At 36.2% G+C, this 19,313-nt stretch overlaps 1 protein-coding gene across 1 annotated transcript; it reads left to right on the top strand.

The window, feature by feature from the left end:
- The first annotated feature begins 5,845 nt into the window (after nucleotides 1–5,845).
- On the top strand, nucleotides 5,846–10,807 carry LOC104602581 (EIN3-binding F-box protein 1-like). Its single transcript, XM_010266311.3, has 2 exons — nucleotides 5,846–6,204; nucleotides 8,307–10,807. The coding sequence occupies exons 1-2, from the start codon at nucleotides 6,192–6,194 to the stop codon at nucleotides 10,229–10,231; spliced, it is 1,938 nt and encodes a 645-aa protein (XP_010264613.1). The 5' UTR covers nucleotides 5,846–6,191; the 3' UTR covers nucleotides 10,232–10,807.
- The last annotated feature ends 8,506 nt before the right edge of the window (nucleotides 10,808–19,313 follow it).

Below are 19,313 nucleotides of genomic sequence, written 5' to 3'. Positions count from 1 at the left end.
GTTTTATATGGCAGGGAGCCTCCCAATTCCCAAACATGCACTTAATCTAGTTAAATACAGCTTTGAGATTTTAATCTTATAATCTAATCTAGTTAAATACCTCGCTTTCTTCTCTTTTGTTATTTTGTCTAATAACATGGGTCCTCTTTCTAGTTCTTTTTCTTGGCATTTAGTTTCCCCCAGCTCCGAAGAATCAAATGAGTATCTTCTGGACAGTCAGGAAATACAGAAAATTAGTTCAAGAAAGGACCATTTGGGTAAAGGTGGCACAAAGTTTGAAAAGAAGAAAAAAAAAAGGAGAAACATTTGATCAACCCGGATTTAGTCAATTCTTCCAGTTGTTGACGTGATATAAAAGGAATATTGGCCAACTTGTATACCATTTTGGTACCAACATGAAAAGAAGGTTGTCAGTAGCCGTGAGCTGTTGGGGTAGCACTGCCCCTGCAGTAAGCTCTCATAGTTCTGATTCTGAATGGTTATGGTAAGATTGTGCAAGCGTGGTTAAAACTAAAAAGAGATCGAGGCTATTCGTACGTACTTGAATCTTTCAGCCTGCCCCATTAAGCCATTACAGTCCACCTCCACCTCACACATACGATATACATGCATATAATAGTTAAATATTTTTTTTACACTTTTCTCATTGTATTTTTGTTTTATTTAGTGGAATAATTATAAATAGTTAAATAATAATTAATTTATTTTAATAAATAAATACATTTATAAAATAAATTAGATAAATAGACAATCAAATGAGAGAGTAAATATACATAAATACATACATGATTTTATGTCTTAACTGTTTAGCAATAATAATTTGTTAGATTATTAAATTATTAACTAATTAAATAATTTAGTCAAATAAGTAAATAACAAACAAAACTTTATGCTTTATCAATTGGGGTTAGATTATTACATGTCTTACATTCATTTCAGTGAAATGAATCAAGAATTAATTTTTTTCTATGTTCTGTGAAATAATTATTTTGTTATTTTAGTTGGTATCGATTGGAAAAATTGGGGTATTTTTTATCAATTAGGATTTAAAATAGAATGACAAAAAATAAGAAAATTCAAATAAACATTTTGGTAATTTAATGCATTGTTAGCTTAGTTAATGGATAGGGGTGTTTATTGCAAAGTGAAAGGTCATGAGCATGTGTTTATGGAAATATATGTATCCTGCAGCAATATTTGGTACCAATGCTCCAAGAAATGTTTTCTATACTTCTATCCATTATCCACTGCCACATCAATGCCCTGTGGGCAGCAATGAGCTGCAGCTCTAGGAAATGCCAAATTTGACATTGCTCCAAGCTATGCCTTCCCGATTTCCAAGGCGTGGCTTCGAGCACCGCTTTCTATGGAAAATAGTTCCAAACAGAAGGCTATTTCCTGGAGCACCGTTTTTCCTACATGGTGCTAATGTGACACCGCTTTCTGGAGCGACAACAACAGTTCCAAAGAGACGTGTAGTTAAAATGCCATTTTAAAAACTAAGTTTTTAACTACAAAAAGAAAATAAGTCCTTAATATAAGGAATGCCAAATGTAGTCTGCTTTACCCCTAACATCCCCTCTTGTTTAATTTAGCTGGACAAGTGAGTTTATTGGGCAAGTGTTTCCCAAGCAAAAGTTGCTTGGGTAAGTTCAGTTCCAACCTCTTGGGCAATGCAATTTACTTGGATAAAGAGAGAGGCAGTAGGAGAGCGTTATCGATGGGCGGGTAAACAACTTATAGCCAGGTAATTGATATTCTTTGGAAAATTTGCTTATTGTGGAACTTATTATAGTAGTATACAAATGCGAAGATCATGATGACTAATTATCTGATTGACCAATTTACCTCTCTCAAGATAACGACATTCAAATAGAATATAAAAATATTTATTTTGTAATTAGTTTAAGATAATATTAATAATATATAAATTTAAGATGATATGAATAAACCGGTCACTAAAATTAAACCAAAGATATTCAAAGAATGACTAATCAACCCATAGTCAGAATTTATAAACCTAAAGTAGAATTGGGATAGATGCCATTTCGGAATTTATAAACCTAAAGTGTATAGAGTGGGGATTTTTTACCTTTAAAATGTTTATAGTTCTGCGGTAAAAATGAGAAATCTGCATTGCGCCCTGTTCGTACTTTTTCGAAAATCTTATTTATAATTCTGGACCATCCAATTCCTTCGGTAAGCCGTACATCCACGCAATGTATCAACATCAACGGGCTAGTTGGTCCGCGCAAAAGCTTTTAGCGTCAAGACCAATGACGGGAATTTTCTGAGTGGTGTTTCAACTTTCATTGTACATGAGGTCAGCTGCACTTAGGAATTTCACGGGATTCCTATTTCTTACCATAAAAATAAAAAAGAAAAGAAGAATTTCTATTGCTAAAAGCGAAGCGTGCTTTGGCAAATATATATGACCTGCAGTTTCGTGGCAAGTCTTTCAAGCATCTAATTGGGTTTTAATTTAATTAAGACTAAAATATGTTTAATTTCTCACCAGATAACACACCTTATGCACTTCGATGTAACTTGTCTGAATGCCCTTAGGCTAGTTTTTCTACTAAATTGTTTGATTTATCATTTACGTGGTAAATGGATTTGAATTTTTTTGAGGAAAAGTAAAATTGATTTTATTCGTTATATAAATGATTCTAATCTGAATCACTAATTTAATTTTAGAATTAAATAAAGATGCATGCTTCTCTCTCTCCCCCTCCCTCTCATTAGAACTACATAGATGATGGATTTTGTTTTATTTGTTATTACTATTAAACACTTATATAATTTCAATTTTAAATTAGTGGAGGGGGGCATGCTTTGTAGGGGTTGACTCATAAATGATCAGGTTCAAGCTCGATTCAAATTAGAGATTTGAGCTCGAGTTCGAGTTCGAGTCAAAGGCCCGAAAGTTTGAGCTCGGCTATCTTTGGTTGCAAGTCTCTCAAGCAGTTGAGGTCTCCCTCATCTGCTGAAGTGTTGAGCTGAGGTTTCCCTAGTAGGTGAGGTGTTGAGCTAAGGTCTCTCTTAGTTGACAAGGTGCCAAAATGATGTTTCCCTCGGTTGTCGAGGTGTTGAGTTGAGATCTCCCTCAGTGACCAAGGTGCCGAGTCGAGATTTCCCTTAGTGGTCGAGGTGTTGTCTTGCTCGAGTACGATTCGAATTAGAGACTTGAGCTTGAGTTCAGAAGTTCGAGCATGGCTCGGCTTGAACTCGACTACCTTTGATTGCAGGTCCTCTAGCAGCTGAGATGCCGAGCTGAGGTCTCCCTCACTTGGAGAAAGAGTGGCATTCTTGTAATTTATAAGGAGAGAGAGATGACATTCTTGTAATTTAAAAGAAGAAGAGAGAGAATTGGTAGGAGAGAGAGTGGCATTCTTGTAATTTGAAAGAAAAAAAAAAGCAAGAGAGAGAGGGTTGGTAGGAGAGAGTGGCAATATTATAATTTGAAAGAAAAAAAAAAAGCAAAAGAGAGAGAATTGATAGAGAGTGGCATTCTTGCAACTTCTATGAAAAAAGCAAAAAATACTATTACATTCTATTTCCCTCGTCCTCGAGCCTTTTTCCATACATATTTCAGCTTAATATATTTATGTAGATTGAAATTTATTCAGTCTCTTAGGCTCTGTTTGACATTAATTCTAAGGATTCTCATTCTAAGAATCTTAAAAAAAATGGATTCTAAGAATTTTCATATGAAGAATCACCAAATGTGTTTGGCATAATCATCTGATTCCTGTTTCTTAGAAACAGAGTCACGTCTAGTAGCAACCAAATTCTTGAAATCAATTTCCTAATACTGATAGACAAAACCATGTCAATTATCAAAAAAGAAAAAAAAAAGAGAGCATCTCACTTACTCAATCACTCTCTCTCTCTTTCTCTCTCTCTCTCTAGATAGATAGATACATTTGACAAAAATTTGGGGAGAAAAAAATAAGAAAAAAGTGACCCATGGAAAGAATAACCAAAAATTTAAAGATTAGACTTAGAGGAGGTACTCGAACTCATGTGAAGTGTAACTAATGAAGCATAGGTGCCATCCTTGATGTTTATTTTAATTTTTCATGCTTTCCATTCTCTATGATTACCCCATTTTTAACAACTGCTATTGGGTCTGCACCTTTAATGGTAGTAACCGATGTGCCAGCACAACCGTTGTTCTGTCCACTGTCCACCATAACACTGTCCAATGCATCCTGTACCACTTGTTCTGACTCGGTTGAATTGAATTAAACTAGTTTCATATTTCATATACCGAAATTGAATTGAATTGAAGAGATGGAAGAAAGCTTAGTTTGGTTGCACTGTTCAAACCTGTTGCAACCCATTGATAAACTTGTGGGCATTGGCCAATTCAGCTGCACCTAAACTTTCAGCCTCTGTTGCATTTCCTTCCTTTCCATATGCAATTTTGGCTCTGATGGTGTCATTGAATAACACAGGTTCTTGGTTCACCATATCCAATCAAAGCAACTGTTGATTTCCCACTCTGAATCAGGGTCGTAAAACCTCTGCAACAACAAGATAAATATTGATTTCCCACTCCCACTTTCTCCAACCAAAACAATTTGTTTGAAAAATTAGATCCAGTTCATTAGTTTTGCTTTGGGAAAAAAAAAGAACAAATATTATATAAACTATAGTTTTTATTTTATGGTTCTTTCTTTTCTCTGTTTCCAGTTAAAAGTACACGCTACAAGGAAACCATGAGGGGAGAAAGAAGAGTAATGAGGTATTTGAGCTTCCCCTGAATTCCTCCCACCACTGAGCATTATCATTGATCTCTTCCTCCGTTGGATTCTCTTTTTTCTCGAACACAGGGTCGTCGTTGAGAATTTTCTCAACCTCTGGTGTGTTTCTATTGGTCGGGAAGAGTTTCGCATTCCCAGAAGAATGTTGGAATCACTCCCGGGGAGTGATGCCAAACGGCGCCTTAATCTTCTGTTTGGAACTTGCAAGTTTGGATGATTAACTTTTACTATTTCTCTGTTTCTGTCTTTTTTTAGTGGTATTAAAAGATCAGCTGTTCAATCAAGCGTTTTTCCACTACTACAGGTAGTTGATGGGATTTACAGTTTTCTACAGTTGAGGTCAGAATGAATTTTCACTCCTTGAATGGCTTTGTATCACACTAAGTACTGCCACGTCGGGCTGAAGTGTCATATCACTATTGGTTGTCATTAAAGGATTCTTTTTTTATTATTTTTGATAAACAGAGGATTCCATAAGTGTACTTGTACTAATAGTACAAGTGGTGGATATCCTATTCATCACGTCTGACTGTCTGAGACCCTAGGTCATGACTCATGACCAGAAAAGGCCATTAGGTTTTCGATTCCTGGTTAGCTAGCGTTTAAGCAAATAATTAATAAATCCTCTTTTTTACAGAGCGGTGCGCACAAGAGCCAGAGCAAGGTTTAGCTGAACGCTGTAGAATCAATAATAAGATTTTACGCCAGTAATAAAAAGGTAAATAAAAAATAAAAAATATACATATATATAAGAAAAAAGTACTGTAAGACTCGCACGGTCGCACCTTTTACAGTGGGCCCATTAATTTATTAATGACGTAAAAATTCATCATTAATTCTACAGCCCGCTGTACGTTCAGTTAGTCCGAATTTCAAGAGCTACGATTGGTCAGTGACCCAACTTCTGCCCATATAGGTTGTAGCCCAGACCCAGAGACGAGAGATGAGACCCAGTACCCACGTCGTGTGTACTGACAAAAATATGACACCATCCATCCATTTGTTTAACAGGCGATTACGTTGAATTCGACCTACTATAGGGGCCATAACACAATTTTCTATAAAAGCTAAGACTGAGCAGAGAAAGAAAGTAGGCTTTATTAGCTAAAATGTTTCCTCAGAAAACGTCAATATTGTTGAAGTTTCCTTCATAGTTTAGCTAAAATGTTTTCCCCCCTTCTCCCTCCCATCTTTCCAATTAATGTTGGTGTTTCGCGTCACTTCCATGGATTAAAAACATGTAGCAGCTCTTCCCAGAATTAGAGCATGCTTCTGCAATTCTTCCGAGCTTGTTGTTTTCGTTGTGGGGGGAGATGGTGAGTTGATGATATTGAGCTAGGAGCTTATAGCTTCAATCTTTTCGTGCTTTATATCAGAAACAGGCTTTCTCCTTCTTGCTCTCTCGGATAGCAGTTGTGCTTCATGGAACTTCAAGGTTTCTCTCTCTCTCTCTCACATACACACACTCACGCTCACTCACTCACAGAGACGCAAGCACAGACCATGTGTAAAAGCTTCATTGTTTTGTGTGTGCATTAATATAATAGTTTTGGTTGAAGTAGTTTTTTTCTCAGATCTATTTGTTGTTTTAGGAGATGGATTTTTCTTGCAGATAAAGATAAATAAAAGAGGCGGACTTTCTGATCTATTTTATAATGATATATATTTCTTGTTTCAGATGTTTCCTTTGATGAAAAAAACCCTAAAGCATATGTTGAAGACTTGAAGAGATCTGTAATTGCATTAGTGTGTTTTTTGGTTCTTACGATCTGGTGTTCAGTGTTATTTCCCAACGTACATAGGTTATTGTAGTTTGTCACCTTCTTCTCTTTGACACTAGTATTTTATACAGATGGTTTAGAGTTAAAGAGGAGTAGCTGCAAGCCTGCAAATGACTATGGGAAAGAGTCATGTGAAACTGGTCACTAACTCGGGCTAGTTCTCTTTTGATGAGTCATGGCGAGTAGTCAAGGTAGGGAGAGCTGAAGGGAGAAATTTTGAAGACTAAACAATAGCCATTTTTTGCCTAGTGTAAGCCCATAGAGAGCATAGGAAAGCATCAAGTAATATGAATCTGAATTGAAGGAGAAGAAGATATATATTGTATTAATGCTTATGATTATGGAAGAGAAAATATTGATACATGTCAGTAGTTAATGCCCTTAGAATGGAGACCAAATCAGCCCCCCACAACATCCCATAGTACATCCCCGCCGTGCATTGAGAACATATAATGATGTCATCATTGAGTGATGCTCTCGTTACATGGCAGAGATGTACTGTACCACGTTGTGGGGGGCAATCTCGTGGAAACTGATTTGAACTCCTTAAAATATGCTAATTAACAATCAATCTGTTCTACTATGTGAATATTGCTTTTTCATTTGTTTTTGAAATTGCCCCATCAGCAAAACAGAAAAAAAAAAAAAACAAAAGCCTGTTTTTGAACTTATATTTTTTCGATTTTGTATAACAATGCTTTTTAAAATAAAAATATGTTTATCAAATTAGAAATTCAAAAACACACACACACATCTACTAGGATGATAATTAGGACCATTAAAAAGAGATGAAAGCAAATAAGGCTCTCTCTTAAAGACTAAAACCATATAGTGCAGTAATTAAATGTCAGAATGTACTCTATTGTACAACACGGTGAGTCAGATCCTAAGAGGGGGATGGGGGGGCGGCCAGGGGTGTTAGAGGTAGTTTGATAATTTATTATAAAATCCTAGTGGCTGAAGTGAAATTAAGATTTATTACTTTGTTTTTTAATGGACAAAATAATTAAAGATATAGTAACAAGAGTGCAATTTTGGTTGAATACTTGCTTAAATTTTGAATGAGCCGGATCCACCTTAGGTAGATTTAATTTCTTAACTCGATCAACCAACTGTTACCCTTGTATTCATATCAACTTCAGTTTCAGCCATTAGAAAGCTCAGAACCTCCTTCTTTATTATTTATTTATATATCAAAGAAAAAAATTTCCTTGATAACTTTTTCACTAAAAACAAAACTAAGCCATTTTAGTTCATACCTTGTAAGGACTGCAAATGGATTATATTTAATCGATTGAAATTAAATTCAATTTTCTTAAGTTGGATTTGAATATCTATTTGGCTATAATCGGATCGAGTTGAAATACCGCTATATTGGCATCACTACATTAATGGTGTTATGATGTTCTGGTTTTGATACTTCAGCAATATTGTGCAATGTAAAATTTATCTTTTTAATTTCTTGTGAACTTAAAAAAATATGAATTTATGTTTTCTCCTTTGAATGAAACCTGAAATTATTTGTTGCACGAATTTGTTTTTTAAAACAAAAACAATTTGAAATTTCTATTGAATCGGGTCTAGAAATTCCGCCGAACTTTTTCTTTTTCTTTCTTTTTTTTTTCTGATTTTGATTCTGAATTATCAGTTCTAAATGTAATTCCAAGTCAAAATTCAAATACTTGTAATTTGGATGTTCGTAGCTTGCGCTATTAATTATTCAAATCCAACGGCGCTACTGTTGTTGAATCCGCAGGAGGACTACAGGGAGCGGAACTAAAAGATGAGGAGATCCCCTACAATGGGCGAGACATATCTGACTTCAGAAAGAAGTGCACTCTTGGTAGTTTTCTTTCTTTTGATTTCATCAACGAGGAGAATCAAAATTGCAGGTATTCAGCTAGAAAGAAACCTAGACAACACAAGGAACCAGTTAGGAAAAGCACTAGCTCTAATAAGGATCTGATTAATACTCTGCCCGATGAATGCATCTTGGAGATCTTCAGGTTTCTTCCATCCTCCAGAGACCGCTGCTCTTGCGTTACAGTCTCGAAGAGATGGCTTGCCTTACAGGCCACCATGCGGATTTCTGAGTTAAAATCCGACCCAAAATCCCGCAACAATAAAATCTCGGAATGCTTGCAAGGAAAAAATGCAAACGATACACGATTAGCTGCAATAGCTGTAGGGACCTGCCTTCGTGGAGGTCTGAGTGAGCTTTGCATCGATGGAAGCTCTCCAAATACTCAAGGGATCACTGATATCGGCCTCGGAATCATCGCTCTGGCTTGCCCGGGCCTGAAAACACTGTCACTCTGGAACTGCACCAAGGTTGGAAACAAGGGAATTGAATCTATTGCGAGAGGTTGCAATTCACTCGAGAAGCTCGATCTTGTCAACTTGCCAATTGTGGATGATGGATGTCTCCTCGCCATTGCTAAGAACTGCCCCAGTATATCTTGTCTGGCCATAGACTCATGCCCACTTGTCGGAGACACGTCCCTTGAAGCTTTTGCAAGATATTCTTCCAAGATTGAGTCTCTCTCTGTGTCCAAGTGTCCCCAAATAAACGCCAGCGGAGTTATTTTGATCGTTTCGAGCTTGCCCAAGATTTCAAAGCTTAAGCTTGTTTCCCTGACTCTGAGCGACAGCGTGCTTGAAGCTATCGGAGGACATGCAAAATGTCTAAGTTGCATTATTCTTGACAACATTTCAGGCATCACTCAAGCGGGATTTGGCTTGGTTGGAATGCACAAGAATTTGAACGTCTTTCTTTTGACACCTTGGTCCGGTTTATTAAACAAAGCAAGTTCCATGGCAATTGGGGATGATGGGTTTATGATGAGCAGATTGACGCAGATATCAGTCCGAAAGTGCAATAGTTTAACCGACAAGGGTCTGAAAGAGTTGAGCAAGTCGACTTCACTGCTCGAGAGTCTGGTACTAGAGGAATGCCGTTCCATTACCTGGAATGGTTTAATTCAAGTGTTCATAAATTGCAGTGCGACGTTGAAGACATTATCATTGGTAAGATGCAGGGGAATAGCAGATGACATTTCAAACTTGCAAAGAACTTGCCTTCCAAAATATCCTCGTTTGCATTCTTTAACGCTGAAGAAATGTCACAGGATTGGAGACTTATTCTTGGCATGGATAGGGCATGCATGCATTCAAGTTAAGCATCTCACCCTTGTGGGACTGAAGTTGATCACAGACCAAGGGGTCATTAACCTCATCCAGACGCTCAACACAAACACAGTACACAGACTGGTGAGCGTGGATATGAGTGGGTCTTCTGGTATTACGGATTTGAGTGTCTACGCCATAACTAGCATAGTTGGAGAGAAGCTTCGATGTTTGATATTAGACGGGTGTGAAAGATTGAGCGACTTAAGCTTGAAGATGATATCAGAACGCTGCCCATGCTTGATAGACCTGGGGCTGTCTAGGTGTTGCATCAGTGATGATGGCATATTCTGCTTGACTTCTACACAGATGCGGTGTTTAAAAGTGCTATCTCTGGGTGGTTGTGTAGGTATTACGGATCGATGCTTGAATTACCTTCTGATGATCCGGGGGAGTTTGGTGGGACTGGATCTTAAGCATTGCCCCCAACTGACCAAGGAGGGGATTGATGCAATAAGTGAGACGTTGTGGTGGTGTGATTTGTTGCACTACTAGCGGCATACGCAATGCCGCAGTGCAATTTTGGCATATCATATCCTCTTCATCCACCTCCCGGCCAGCGGCCATTTACATTACTCATGGGCTACATGCAAGTTTTGGTCTCTCTCTCTCTCTCTCTTAGTGGGCCCCCATTCCACGACCGCCTCTAATGGGTTCCGTGCTTCAGCCCCTGCTTGGCAAGAGGTAATCCAATGAGTCAAAAAAATACAGCAAAGTCGTCTGCAGTTCTACTCCCCCATTGTCAACGATAATTTTGTTACCTCTACTGCCAATCTGCCGTTTGCTCCGTCGGTTTACGTTTTGGGGATGTTGCCGTGTTAATATGGGCTCTTTGAATTTTTAGGCTGTTGTTGTCCTTAAAACCAGCGCCACCGGGTTCTATCTCTATGGTTTTCATGGTTTTTAGAAAATTAAGTCGTTCATGATTTCTTTCTGGAAAATTCTTTTTTTTTTTTTTGACTTCTTTCACTACGTAAATTATACATTTATTGTATGAATGCCATTAGAAATTTGTCAGCTGCAGTTCTCCATGTTAAGTGAAAGAAAAAAAAAGTAAAACACTTAAACCTCCCCCGACAGTTTTCTAAATACTAAAATTAACCTTCCCTCTCTTTCTCGAAATGGATGAAACATTGAAACCTCTCCTATTTGAATGTCACACCATTATATCAAATGGGATTAATGAAAAGACTCCTTTACCCTTATATATTCTTTAAATTTTCAAAACAGTTAAAAATTCTAATCTTAAATTTTGGTTGATTATGAAGTGTTTGTTGTTTCCACTTAGTATGTCACATCAGAACAGGATTTATGATGTGGGAAAGGCATGGTATTGAAAGAATTTTGATCAATCAAAATCCATCCATGAATTTTGATAAATGACACCTGATTGACTACTATGTTTATGATTCCAATTTATTGGTTAGACATTTTTTGGATATCATATCTTTTTCATTTCATAGTTGAACCCACTTTACTAAGATGTAGACCGTGCATAGAAAAGAAGTTGGTTAGACGTTCATTCGATTTCGTTATTAAGATCTAACAAAAGGTCCTATTTGTTTTTAAATAACCTACTTTTCTGAGCAAGTGCATTTACCCATATTTTTTTGTTTAATTTACTTGGATAAATGTATCTTATAGGAGCACTTTTGATCATTTAAAATTTTTTCATTTACCATCTACTTGGAAAACTCAGCTTACCCAAGTTTAAGAAGGGTATCACTTATGAGAAATTCAATTTTACCATGGGTCCATACAATTTTTAAATAAGAACATGAATAAATTGGTCAATGGGAACCATAATCCCAATTACGAATGGGGACTAAAATGTAGACAATAAATAATTCCTTCAAGTGATCAACCTATTGGTACCATTGGCGACGGCGCTTTGATGGTGGGGAAGCCATTGACGATGGAGATGTAGGTGCTAGACATGAGGGCCAAGATGATGCAAGGGATGAAGTCCATAGAGCACATACACAAAACCATGTTTACTTTTTAACTTTCACAATGTACAAATACGACATGACTCGACAAATCTAGACTCATCACTTCATCACTTGCCAACTAAGACCCAATAGTGCATTGTTTACGATTCCAATTACTCCAACGCTCAATTAGGTCGTGTTTTGTATGGCTTCCATTTATTTGATAAACGATGCCATGTCATAAACAAGTCAGCATTTATCTCATCATGCTGATTTGTATCCATAGGTATTTACGAAAGTTGGTCTTAATTTATGTGTGCACCAAATGGGGGAAGCTTCATTTTAACGTTTTCCCTAATGGTTGAGTGTTTATTTACTGTTTCATTAATGTGATGCCTAATGGCGCCTAATTGTTAATAAAAGGTTTATCAATTACTTTTCTTGCTTTTTATGACAAATCAAATACAAACTTTTATTTAATAAATGGAGCTATACCAAACACATACTCAATTACTCATCAGTGTCGACTGTATAAAGGTTTGGACCATATTCAAATATAGCCTCACTTGGATCCTATTCGATACTATTAAGAGCATATGTGATTGCTCCTGAGTAGGTTGATAATATATTTAGGAATATGATTACTTAAAAATAAAACACATGTCTTCAAAAGTATTTAATTTATTTATGAATAGGGCAGATGAATGACTATGACATGTTGTTGCCTTGTAGAATCATACTCTAACTTCACAACTAGTGAATTAGAGTACTGTTATAATTCTTCTTATTTTGCCAAAAAATAAACGCTTGGGGTTGAGCCATCAAGTATGAAATTCGTGGTGCTGATTTTTCTTTTGATCCAATTATCATCAGTAGTAGATTGAGAAGTTGCTAAATATAATTTTTGTTGGGAAATGGGGTCACTGAAACTTGGAGGAGAAGCTTTGAGGTGTGTCTAAAGATACTGTCTTTAGAACAAAGCCTTGGGCGAGAATCTGTAACTAATAAAGTTGAAAAGTCTCCAAAGAAACCTTCTATGAGACAATAGTAGACCGGACTGAGAGGGAGACAAAGTGATTTTCGAAATTGTGGGTGCAAATGCTTGATTCACACTCCTTAAATAAATTCTGAAGAGTCATGGAGCAGAGGAAGTGTTGGTTCAGAAAAGGCTCATTGAAAAGTTAAATTTCAAAAATTGTGACTGTTAAAAGGCAGTTAATAGTTAATGACTATTAACTTTGAATGATGCCTCTTAATCACACCTATTCAAACCGTGACCGTTGTTCACATCAAAGGTCAGTCTCACACCAAAAGCCAAAGCCGCCCTTCGTGAGCCACGCAGATGCGAGCAAAGTGTGCCTCTAAAGCTCCTCATTGCGCCGCACACACGTACGCGTGCATTGCACAATAGCAAGCCTTCATACTCTCCTCTTTATATTTAAAGAGTGTAAATTAACTCCTATTAAAAAACCCATAACAATTCTTATAATTTTCCAATGTGGGACATGTTAAAGACTGGTTTCAGTAAGAGAAAAGCTATTTTTCAAAACATGTGTGTAGGTATGTTTTTCATATAATTGACCAATCAAACCCCATTGGATTTAATCTCTAATGAGATTAAAATCCAACAATCCCCCACTTTGATTGATCAATTACATAGGTCTCTCTCGATCCAAACTGCTATGACATAGTTATGCATACAAAAGGTGTTTTGTAACTTAAATCTTTTACTAGTACAGATATCTCAGAGCTTTGTCAAATTTATTGATGGCAAGACCTTAAACCAATTACTTTCAAGACAGACCGGAGATACCCATACATATAAATATTTTGATTTTGCAAGAGTTTCAAATTTTGCTCAACATTGTTATGGCGATGTGATTCTTTCTTGGTTTCATGAACAATCTTAAGAGCAAATCCAAGTTCTGATGAGAAGTGGCATCACTTTTATGTTTACGTAGGTGAAGTTCCACTATGTGTTCTGTTATTTGACACATTTTAGAACTTCATTAAGAGTTTAACTCAACCTCTAATCATAATAGACAACATGATTTATATTTTGATGAGAAATTTCTCGATGTTAGTGCTAACAATTACATTGCTATAACCTGTTGTTACCCATTAAACCCAATACTAATGTTTTTTCAATTCAGGTTGGGTTACTATTATAGATGACTAAATAAAGGGTTTTAATCTCATATCTTTAGTTGTCGTTCTTACCAATTTAGGCATCAGCCAAGTTTTTACTTGACCTCACATAAGTTATAATGGTGACTTCACCTTGAATTAGTTGCCTAACAAATTCATGTCTCAGACTTATATGTCTGAACTTACCATTGTAGGTACCACTATAGGCTCTTAACAGAGTTGCCTCACTATCACAGTAAATGAAAATTGATGGCATAAGACTAGGCCAAAGTTTTATATCCAATAATAAATTTCAAATTCATTCAGCCTCTTTTCCAACAGCCGCCAAGGCCATGAATTTAGATTCCGTAGTCGAGTGAGATATACAAGTTTGTCTCTTAGATGCCCAAGAGACTATACCCCCACCAATGACAAAAATCAATCCAGAGGTGAACTTGTTATCTCAATTACTGGTAATCCAACTTGCATTAGTATACCATTCTAGCACAATTGGATAATCATAATAAAATAAGCCAAATTTCAAGGTACTTTTGAGATACCCAAGAACTCTCCCAATTGCCTTCTAATGCTCAGCACCAGGATTACTTGTAAACCGATTAAGTTTACTTGCTACAAATGCAATATTAGGTCTAGTACAAAGCATGACATACATCAGTCTTTTTACTGCACTAGCATACTCAAGTTGTGCAATTGCTCTACTAGAATTTTCTACTAGCTTTATATTAGAATCATATAGTGTGTTATATTCTTTAAATCTAAATGCTTAAATTTCTCAAATATTCTCTCAATATAATGTGATTGGCTTAATGCATAACCCCTACTATGCTTTTTAACTTTTATTCACAAGATGAATTCTACATTTCCTAAATATTTCATCTTGAAGACAGATGATAGGTAATTTTTAGTTTCATTTATGCCAACCATATTAATACCCACAATAAGCATGTCATCAACATAAAGACATACAATTACACCATAATTTTAAGTAAACTTTGAGTAAATGCATCTATTAACATTATTGTGTTTCAAACCAAAAGATAGAATGCAAGAAACAAAATTTCCATGCCATTGTTTGGGTGATTGTTTTAAATCATATAGAGATTTAACTAGTTTACAGACTTTATTCTCATCTCCGGGAAGAACAAATCCCTTTGGTTGTTTCATATAAACTTCTTCATTCGAATCACCATTTAAGAAAGTAGTTTTAACATCCATTTGATGAACAAATAAGTGATAAATGTATGGTAGTGCTATAGGTGTTCTAATGGAAGTTGTTGTAGCCATTGGCACATAGGTGTCAAAGTAGTCAATCCATTCATTTTGACTGAATCCTTTGGCTACCAATATAGCCTTAAAAGTTTGTACAATTCCACCAGTGTTGTATTTTCTTCTAAATTCCCATTTACATTTGAATGGTTTGGATCATGGAGGCAAGTTTACTAGTATCTATGTGTTATTTGACATTATTAAATCCATTTCATCATCTATAGATTCTATCCAAAAGGCAGCACCTCTAGAGGTCATGGCCTCATTGTAGGTTTTTGGGTCATTTTCGATATTAAGTATAATGAGTATCTTATTTAAAATATTTTCTCTATCAGCTTCGACTAGGAATACAATTCACTGAGTAGAGATAAAATCAGAACTTAAGTGTTTCTTTGTTCTTTGTCTTTGACTTCATCTAGGTTCTACAGTAGGTGTTATAGTTGTCATTTATTCTTTTAATCTCATTGTTAACAATAGGTATTGAGATCTGAGTTTCTCTTTCAGGTTCTCTGTTATTTTCTATAGATTTAGAATATGGTTTATTTTTAAAGAATTCAACATCTCTAATTTCAATTATTATATTGGACTCTAAATCTAGAAGCCTATAGGTCTTGTTATGTTCTGCATATCCAACAAACATACTTCTCTTTACTCTGAGTCTTAACTTGGTTCTTTTAGGATCTGAAGCTCTACAATATGTTAAATACCCCCACATTTTAGGTATGCTAAGTTAGACTTTCTTCCTATCCATAATTCATATGGACATTTGTTATTAACTCTAGAAACAATTCTATTATGTAAATGACAGGCTGTTAAGAGTGTTTCCCCCCACAAGTTTAAGGGTGCATTAGCTTTCATCAACATATAGTTTATCATTTCTGTAAGTGTTATGTTTTTCCTTTTAGCCAATCCATTCTATTGAGGGGTATAGGGAGCAGAACTTTGATGTACTATTCTAAATTCTTTATAGAAAGAAATAAACTTAATCTTAAAGTACTCAACACCTTTATCACTTCTAGGGATTTTAATTTTCATTTCTAATTGATTTTCAACTTTAGTTTTGTATAGTTTAAACATGTCAAAGGCTTCATCCTTAGTTCTCATAAGGTAGACATAGGTGTATCTAGAAAAATCATCTATAAAGGTTATGAAGTATCTCTTACTTCCTATACTTAACACACCACTGAATTCACAAATGTCAGAATGAATTAGTTCTAGAAGTTGAGAATTTCTCTCAATATTTGGGAAAAGTTTTTTGGCCATTTTAGATTTTACACGTCTCATATTTTTCATTTAATTCATTATTATAAGCAAATAAACCAAGTATACTCATGTTTTTTATGGATTTAAAATTCAAGTGGCTAATCTATCATGCCATAAAGAGAAAGAGTCAACAATATAAGTAGAACATTTTCCTTCATTAATATTCAATTTGAACATACCATTACAATCATATCCATTTCCAACAAACATCTCATTCTTGGACATTATTAGTTTGTCGAAAACATTGAGAGATTTATTGAGACCAAGTTTTTTCTAATGTCGGGAACATGGAGAACGTTTAGAAGAGTCAGTGTCTTTCTAGAGGTGAAGTTCAATTCCACGCTACATCTTTCAGCAACTTTGGAACATATTTGATTTTCCATTTGTACCTCCTGGCCATCAGTCATTTCTTCATATGTTTTGAACAAGAAGTTGTCATTTCAAACATGGATTGTGGTGCCTGAATCAAATCACCGTCCATAAGACGATTATGTCATATTAACTTCAGTAATCATGGCCACCAGATTGTCTTCCACCAAGTTTGCAGACTCGGTTCCACTTTTCCGATGTCGGAAAACTCAGGCATAATGCCCTTTCTTTCCATAAACATAGTAAGATCCCTTCTTATTTTTGCTCTTCCTGAAGTTTCCATCATCTTCTTTACTTGTAATGCAGGATTAGTCTTTTCGATCCATTTTCCACAAAATTGACCTTAGAGTTCAGCATACCGGCTAGGGTCTTATCCCTACTATCTTTAATCCGGGACTCTTCTTCAATACGAAGGTGTTGCTGAATTTGCTCCAAGGTAAGTTCTTCAACCTTGTGCAGAAGCTTCTTCCTATAATCATTCCAAGAGGGTGAAGGTTTGGCAATTATTGCTCTCGCTTGAAAAGATTCAGGAAGAATGATATCAATGGTTCGGATTTTATTGACTATCACCTATAGTTCGTGAACTTGCTCCAGTATGGGCTTATAGTCATTCATGGTGAAGTCAAAGTATTCTACGATAAGATACTTATTCGTACCTATTTCTTGCACCTTGTATTTGAATTTCAAAGCCTTGCAGATTTCTTTTGGAGATGTAAGTTCCTTATAGAAGTTGTAGAGTCGGTCTGATAAGGTGTTCAGTATATGTCATCGGCACAGAAGTGAATCCTCTTCTCGTTTTGCTTTTTCATTCTTTAGCTTATCTAAGTCTTTGTCAGTGGGTTCAAGAAGTGGTTGCAGATCCGGATCTAGGAGATAGTACAGTTTTAGTGTGGTCAGAAAAAATATCATCTTGTCTTGCCATCAATTGAAGTTTGCTCCATCGAAATGGTCTAGTCAAATAAGATCTTGGTTCATCATCTTGATCGAGGTCATGCTTGCTTCTGCCTCCATTGCAAAATAACGTTCTAAAGTTGTTGGAAAATGAGGTCACCAAAATTTGGGAGGAAAAACTCTAAGGTGTGTCTGAAGACACTGTCTTTAGAACGTTATTTGCCCCTACTCAGTTCCATTGAGTTTGCTATTGGGTTATAGGTAAATTCGTTCATAGGATACAACAGAGCCTTGGGCGAGAATCTGCAACTAGCAAAGTTGAAGAGTTTCCAAAGAAACCTTCTGTAAGATAGTAGCAGACCGAACTGAGAGTGAGACAAAGTGATTTTTGAAATTGTGTGTGCAAATGCTTGATTCACCCTCCTTAAATACATTATGAAGAGTCATGGAGTAGAGGAAGGTGCTGGTTCAGAAAAGGCTCTTTGAATAGTCACAATTAAAGGTAGTTAACAATTAATGATTGTTAACTTTGAATGATGCCTCTTGATCACACCTGATCAAATCGTGGTCGTTGATTACATCAATGGTCAATCTCACACCAAAAGCTAAAGCTGCCCTTCGCAAGCCACGCAGGTGCGAACAAGGTGCACTTTATTGCGCCGCACATGCGTGCACGTGCATTGTGTAGTAGCAAGCCTCCAATACTAGGGGTGATCATGGGGCAGGCTTTGCACTTATGATAAGGGCTATAGCTTAGGCCTGAGCCCGGCCCAGCCCGGTGTTTCGAGCCTAAAACATAGGCCCTAGTCCAGGTCTATACGAGCCCGAGCCTGATTCTGGGCTAATGTTAGTCATATATAAAACATTACACCCAAAATGTGTAAGTTTAAATATACGCGGGCCGGGCCAGGCCCAGGCCGGACTTGAAGTATTAAGCCTAAGCCCGTCCCTAAATTTCCAGGCCAAAATGATCACCCCTACTCCATACTCTCCTCTTTATATCTAGGGAGTGTAAATCAACTCCTATTAAAAATCCCAAAACAATTCTTGTAATTTTCCAATGTGGGATAAGTTAAAAACTAGTTAATAAGAGAAAAACTATATTTCAAAACATGTGTGTAGGTGTATTTTTTTCATGTAATTGACCAATCAAATCCAATTGACCAATCAAATTCAATTTAAACAAATTTTACATATACATTATGATGAAAGCATTCACACTTTTATCATCTGCTTCAGGTGAAATATCTGGTGTATGTAGTAGTATCATGCTCTCCTTTGTCTTGTAATTGTAAAGTTGTAATCTATATTCTCCATCATGATCCGTGACTGCATCTAGCCAACCTTGGTATAATGGTACCTGTTGGTCCTACACTAAAGCAATAAACAAGACTCCGATGGAACTATAGCTTGTAGACACCAGAGGGGTTAGTAGATCACGGATCATGTGCCATGGCGGGATTGACGGCGAGAAATGTTCTCCAACTTCTCCCAATATTTTTAAAATTTATTTTCCATTATTTCAACAATTCATTTAAATTGATGGCTATTTCTTCTTCCTTCTCATGTGTGAGAAAATGTCTTGTCAAATGGCTAGTACCACCCTTGCTACAATAGCTAAATTCTTTTCTACATTTTTGGCAAACTGTTTTTTTACCCTTCCCCTCAACATCCTCTATTTTAAATATTTTATAAATCGGGCTACTAAA

Source organism: Nelumbo nucifera, chromosome 2, assembly GCF_055504915.1.
Source record: "Nelumbo nucifera cultivar China Antique chromosome 2, China Antique-T2T, whole genome shotgun sequence".
Lineage (NCBI taxonomy): Eukaryota > Viridiplantae > Streptophyta > Magnoliopsida > Proteales > Nelumbonaceae > Nelumbo > Nelumbo nucifera.
This window is presented reverse-complemented; position numbering and strand designations above follow the sequence as displayed.